The sequence below is a fragment of the Rhinatrema bivittatum genome, chromosome 6, assembly GCF_901001135.1.
Source record: "Rhinatrema bivittatum chromosome 6, aRhiBiv1.1, whole genome shotgun sequence".
In the NCBI taxonomy this organism is placed as follows: Eukaryota; Metazoa; Chordata; class Amphibia; order Gymnophiona; family Rhinatrematidae; genus Rhinatrema; species Rhinatrema bivittatum.
The window spans coordinates 236,115,558-236,122,629 of NC_042620.1; the positions used below are offsets into that span (position 1 = coordinate 236,115,558).

The window sequence follows — 7,072 nt, forward strand, 5'->3', positions numbered from 1 at the left end:
AAGAAAGTCAAATAAACCATGCAGCGGGAGGGCCTTTTAAATGGATGTCATATTTGCACGTTAAAATAGATCAATTAAATAGGTAAGCTGTACAGCAAATAATATTAACCATATAATAACTTAAAACCATAAGTCCGGTGCAATGTCCGTACAAGTAAATATTTACAATCATAAATATAAAAACAGTATTTTAAACTTAGAAGAGTAGTTATGGTTTTTCAAGTTTCATTGCCTTAGTTTTCTTTTCTTCTTCTTTTTTTTTAATTTTTTTTTTTTAATATATGTTAGTCCATAAGGTGAAAATTGGTCAGAAAAGTCTTATCGTAACCACTCAGCATCTAAGGTTCCACTCACCATTAGGACTGTACAGTTCTCAGTTTTCATGAAAAGTATTTAAAGTTCTTTATTGTGCCAGGTCCTTAAAAAGGGACAAAATAAACCCGAAACAAAACAAAGCCCCCAAATGAAAGACCCTCCCCTCCCGAAAGAAACCAATTGCAGACTGAAGAACAGGGGGAGAGTTTGACAGTTCCTGTGGTGCTTCCTAATTTGCCCGATTAGGGAAGAATAGAAAGGCCGAGTCTCGGGTCCTTTTTTTTTTTTTTTTTTTTTTTATAATTATTATATTATTAGTTACCTATCCCACTTCAGTAGGTTGCAGAAAATTTCATTCTTTTCTGCTTCTGTCTCTGATTGCAAAACCAGACCCGGACCACGTTCTTCTTCAAGTCTAACTTCTCGGCGATCGCTGCGATTTTCTCGGAGGAAGGCCTGGGCTGCACCGCGAAGTAGGCCTCCAGGGACCTCTTCTCCGGGGCCGCGATGGACGTGCGCTTGCGCTTCTTGTCCCCGCCCGTGAAGATCTCGGGCTTGGTCATTTTCTCCCGCTGCGCCCGCTCCGCCTCCTCCAGCCAGGCCTCCAGGATGGGCTTCAGCGCCACCATGTTGTTGTGGGACAGGGTGAGCGACTCGAACCTGCAGATGGTGCTCTGGCTCAGGCAGCCCACGCCCGGGATCTTCAGGTTGGCCAGGGCCGAGCCCACGTCCGCCTGGGTCACCCCCAGCTTGATCCGCCTCTGTTTGAACCTCTCGGCGAAGGACTCCAGCTCCCGCGGGTCCGTCTCCGCCTCGGGGCAGGCCATGACGGCGTGGCTGGCCAGGCTGTGGGGGTGGGCCAGGTTCATGGACTGGGGGTGGTGGGCCATGTGGTTGATGGCTGACATGTGGGCGTGGGGGTGGGCCGGGGTGGAGCCCACGTCGGGCCCCGGGACGCCCCCTAGCGAGAGGGCAGGGTTGAGATGATCCAGGAGGTCTCCTTCCAAGCCTTGCGAGGGCTGGTGGGGGTGGTGGTGGTGAGGGTGGTGGGTGGTGAGGACGGAAGGGTGATGCAGGTTGAGCGACGAGGAGGTAGGAGTGCAAGAAACGCTGCTCATGGTGTGGTAGGTGGCATCCGGCTTGAAAGGGTGCGTTTTCTGAGACATTATATCCACAGCCGCCAAGGCTTCAGCCCCTCTTAGCAAAGTCTCGTCAAAGCCAGCAAAAATGTTACCTTGAATCTGGAAAAACAAGAAAAAAGGAACACAATAGTTATATTAAACTCTGAAATGGTAACAATGTTTTTTGAAATCTGTCATAACAACTAGTATAATAGATTTCCTCTAAAACCGAAGTATCTGGATCCCCCATGTGTGTGAAAAAAAAAAGTGAGAGTAAGTTTCATGCGTTCTCCATGACTCTTAGATTTTCAGGATTTCCTTCCAAAATATGACACTTTCCTTCAGAGTGCGGACAGGAAAAAGCCTAAAACACACACAGGCATCCGCATTATTGGCAGAAACTACGTAAAAGAAGATGTCTTCTTTCCCTCTTTAGTTTTCTAATCCTACAAACTATTTCCAGCGCGATTAAAATAAAAGAAAAAAAATAAAAATACGGTGGGATTTCATCTAACGAGCAGGTCTTGTCATTTCCAGCTGCCGATTTACTTTAATAGGATATTTACTTAGGAAGGTCAAAAGACTAAGAAGCCAGTTACAAAATGTACTAGAGCATCAAAAATCATTACGTTGACCCAGACGAAATAATAATAATAATAATAATCATGCTAACAATAATGCATTGGTTAGACGCGTTGACGTCGAATCCCTGGATTTTAAAGAGGAGCCACGCGATCAATGGCACAACTCTCGCTCCCCTGAAAGAAACTGGAAAGCAGCGCCTGAGCGCGCGCCTTACCTGCGGGGCTTGGAGGCAGGCTCGCCGGATGGCCTCCGAGCTGCTGTGCAGGTGCGTGTACTTGGGCTCGTGCAGGATGGGATGCATGCTGAACGCCTGCTTGCTGTTCATGGACATCATGGTGAGGGCGGCGGGAGGCACTGGGGCTGCTGCTGCTAGTGCATGAGCAGGTGGGAAAGCTGCGGAAGCTTTGCTCTTTTTGGTGTGTGTTGTTATTGTCTGACTTCGGATCCCCGTAGCAGTGGCGTTATAGCCCCGACCCTGATCCCTCCTCCCCGCCTCTGGATTGGGGGGGGGGGGGAGGGGGAGGGGGGGGGGAGTGGGACGGAAGGCTCCGCCCCTTAGGAAAGAGGAGCTGGAGTGATATCATTTGTAGCATCACCAGCGCGATACCCACCCTCCCAGGCACTTTGCCTTCCCTCCCCCCCGAGTCTGCACCACAGCAGGCAGTCAGGTGGCTGCGCCTATTCTGATAACATTGGCTGGAAGAAGAGTTACACAGCTAAGAAATAAGATAGCTGTGACAAGCTAAACATGTTTAAAGGAAGGGACGTTCTAGGGGGAAAAAAATAAATAAAAGGAAAATGCTAATAAGAGCAAACTGAAGCCAACTAAAGTTCCGGCATCAATGACATTGCAGTAGATGGGAGCACGAGCAAACTCAGATGCTAATTTAAGAATTGCTTTGTTATGAATGGGGTTGCTCAAAACCGATAGAGTGAAAAATAGTTTGGACACGTGCACAGATTAATTAACAGAAATATTGAATAGGATAGTGAATGACCTTGGGCATAAGTACACACTGTAAACTGTACAATAACATACATGTGCATAGTTTGCTGAGCCATGCATATTTTTCAGATTGATTGCTATATTTATGTTTCTTTTAATTAAAAGTGCAGAAACCTTCTCACCACAACCAGCAAAGACTGATATTTTTTGGCTGATTTTTTTTAAATTGTTTGAATGAAGAATGTAAACTAAGGTAGATAGATAGAACAAGATCTGAGTCCGTCCATGTTCGGTGTGAATGACTAAGGTGAGGTATTTTGCTAGTGTGTAGTGATCTATAGCAGTCAGGATTGTGTTTTCCCTATAAGAAGGTTGTTGGGCTCTAGGGACTGATAATACCTTTTCATAGATTCCGTGGCTGCTTGCAGGGGCGGAGCTACTCTGGGAGCAAGATCCTGGGTGGTCACTTCCCCTCTCAGAATGACCCTGCATATGAGTAATGGCACCTTTTTTCTAGAAAAAAAAATGCACTGGTGGTAGGTGATCCTTCAATTCAAAGATGATCTTAACCATCTACTACTATTCAATTCAATTCTTGGATTTGTAGCCCACCTTTCCCCCCCCCCCCCCAGAATCCAAGATGGTTTACAACAATGTATAATAAATTATGAAATATAAAGCAATAAAAACATTATCAAAATTCGGAAATAATTTTATAAATTACAAAATTCAATTAACATAATTCAAACAAATATATTTTAAAAAAATGGCTTAAATCTAACTCTATATTCCCAACAATTTACATTCCCCCCCCCCCCCCCAACACACACACACACATACAACAACACAACCAGCACCACCACTGTGGGACTGGAATATTCTATTGATGGGTTTTGAAGTGATTCAGCAGTTCTTGAGTGACAGGTTTGTCCACAAAAATGATATTTTGTTCCATGGGAGAGAGAAGCTCGATGTCCAAGTGCCTGTAACTATCAATTAAAAAGCATAATGAAAATACAAACAAAAACACACTTTGAAATGTTTGTATGCTAATGCCAGAAGTCTAAGAATTAAGATGGGAGAATTAGAATGTATAGCAATGAATGATGACATAGACTTAATTGGCATCTCAGAGACATGGTGGAAGGAGGATAACCAATGGGACAGTGCTATACTGGGGTACAAATTATATCACAATGACAGAGAGGAGCACCAGGGAGGCGGTGTGGGGCTTTATGTCCAGGATGACATAGAATCCAACAGGATAAACATCCTGCATGAGACTAAATACACAATCAAATCTTTATGGGTAGAAATCCCTTGTGTGTGGGGGAAGACTATAGTGATAGGGGTATACTACCGTCCACCTGGCCAAGATGGTGAGACGGAGTGTAATGCAAAGAGAAATTAGGGAAGGTAACCAAATTGGTAGTGCAGTAATAATGGGAGATTTCAATTACCCCAATATTGACTGGGTAAATAATGTATCATCGGAACATGCTAGAGAGATAAAGTTCCTGGATGCATACAAATGATAGAATAAGATGCATAAGTAGGAGGTAAATCAAAATGGGACAGTTTGTAAAAGGATCGCCTTTTCAGATTCTGTCCGCTAGTTTTATTAGTAACCAAACAACAAAATGGCATTCACTTAATCACTTAAACATTAGATATGGATTATAAACATCAGAATAGGCTTCCAAAGACCATCATAGTACCCAGCAGCATATAGACCAAGGTTTGTCAAAAGCTTACATGGGTCATCAATAATAATTGGTCTTAGAGCACAGCAGCTTGAAACTTTTTTTTTTTTATAATGTTTTCTTCTGCACATAAAACATCAGGAAAATCAAAAGAATCAAAAAATCAGTCACTTCCCTCGGAGCATTTTTTCATCCTTGTCCTTAAACCTGAGGGTCAAGTGTTTCACCCCAGCACTCAGCAGGAACCTGACATAACGCTATGTTTCGAATTTGTTCTGCATCAGGGGTAACGCTTATGCTATGTATGTAATGATCAACTCAGTATATATAGAAAGAGCTTGTCCTGAGGATGGCATGGGGTGATCCCTTCAAAGCTTTAAAGATTAAACACTACATCTTGAACTTTTCAATATGCAAGCCCAATATTCCATGTCTGGAAGTCTTTACAATATAAGCGGGTGCCTGTAGCAACAGGAGATAAACTGACTTGCTCAAAGTTACAAGGAGTAAGAGTTGGGAAAGTGCAATTTGAATATCGGTTTCTCTAGTCTTCAGTCCGTTGTTGTAACCACAAAGCTATAAAGGATGTATAAATCTCTTCAAACGTTCAACATTCTTCTTTTTTAAATAAGAAAATCCACTTTTGTGACAAAAATCAGATGTGAAATCTGATGAATGCTGGGAAATCCAGAGCAGATATAGGGGTAGATTTTAATAAAGTATGCCCGCGTGTACTTTTGTTCGCGCACCAGGCGCGAACACCAGATTTTAATAGATACACGCGTAGCCGTGTGTATCCTTTAAAATCTGGGGTCAGCGCACGCAAGGCTGTGCAAAATCGGCAGCCTGTGCATGCCGAGCCACGCAGCCTGCCTCCGTTCCCTCCAAGGCAGCTCCGAAATAGGAGCAGCCTCGGAGGGAACTTACCTTCCACCCCCCGCACCTTCCCCTCCCTTCCCCTAACTAACCCACCCCCCTAGCCCTATCTAAACCCCACTACCTTTGTTTGAAGAGTTACGCTTGCCCGAGGCAGGCGTAACTCGTGCGCGCCGGCTGCGTGATTCCCCAGCCCGGGAGCAGTTTCAGAGGCCTCGGCCTCGCCCCCAAAATGCCCCCGGGCTGGAACCACGCCCATGGCCCCACCCTGGATGATGCATCACCGCGACACCCCCCCGACACGCCCCCCCAGGAAAGCCCTGTGACTTACGTGCATCCTGGGGCTTGCGCGCGCCACCGAGCCTATTCAACATAGGCTCAGCGCATGCAGGGGGAACTTGGGGCAGGTTTTCAGGGGGTACGCGTGTATCTTACGTGCGTACCCCTTTGAAAATCTGCCCCATAATGATCACCCCTAGATCCTGCTCTTGTTTCAACACATCTGCTTCTCGGTTTCCCCAGATCCACTTGAAAAATATCTTGTGGATTTCCACAGTGTATTTTGAAAAAATCCAACTTTTCCATCAAAACCTGAACTGGTTGACATTTATCTGGTGAGTTCAATATAATAATTGTTTGCAAAACCTTAGCAGCTACTGTATCCTCATTCTTGTAATAATCCTGGCAGCTAGACCACACCCAAACACACTTTCACCAAAGCACCTAATAAAGAAAGAAGCATACACTTTGTGCAAAACTAAACCGGGCTGGAATTTTATTTTTAACAGCAATAAACATAACACACCTGTATATATAACAAACATCAATCTCATTAAGTCATTATAGCCATCCTCCAAAGCCTCTTTAGGTACTGTCAGGTTGTCCCTAACCTATTCCCCCTTCTGACAAGTATTTGCTTGAGCTCTGTCCACTGGCATGCCATACCAAGTTGCCAACGGCTAGTCAGCATGGTGAGATTCAGCTACTAGCCGTCATTCCCTACATTTGGAGGCCACCCCTAAAAATAGCAGCCTTATAGATTGTGGTCCATTGCTTTAGCAAATCTTGGTAAGGTGCTCCTCTGGTACAAGCACTCACAGAAACCTAGAAACTTGATGGAAAAAAGAAGATCATTCAGCGCAACTAGCCTGCTCATCTGTACAATTACTCAGCTCTAGGATCCCTATCATGCCCTCAGAGATCCCCTGTGCGTGTTCCATCCTTTCCTGAATTCAGATACTGTTGTTGTCTCCACTGCCTCCACTGGGGGACTGTTCCATATATTACTCCTGGGGGAATTCTGCGCAAAAAAATTAAAATTCTGCACACAAAAATTTAAAATTCTGCAAAAGTCTAAATATTTTAAATGAGTCAAAATAACACAATATACATGACAGTCTTTAATTTAAAATTAATTACAAAAAATGCTATTACTTAAAGATGCAGAGTTTAAAATATTTTTCTATATAATATAATAAATAATACATAATATTATTTCTATATAATATAATAAATATAATTTCCCT

The 7,072-nt window shown here is 43.9% G+C and overlaps 1 protein-coding gene across 1 annotated transcript; it reads right to left on the reverse strand.

Annotated features, from left to right (window-relative positions):
• Positions 1–647: 647 nt before the first annotated feature.
• LOC115093269 (brain-specific homeobox/POU domain protein 3) lies at positions 648–2,356 on the reverse strand. The gene is made up of 2 exons (XM_029604931.1): positions 2,236–2,356; positions 648–1,556 (listed from the first exon to the last, which is right to left on the reverse strand). Exons 1-2 carry the CDS (start codon positions 2,353–2,355, stop codon positions 648–650), a joined length of 1,029 nt encoding a protein of 342 aa, XP_029460791.1. The 5' UTR covers position 2,356.
• Between the last annotated feature and the right edge of the window lie 4,716 nt (positions 2,357–7,072).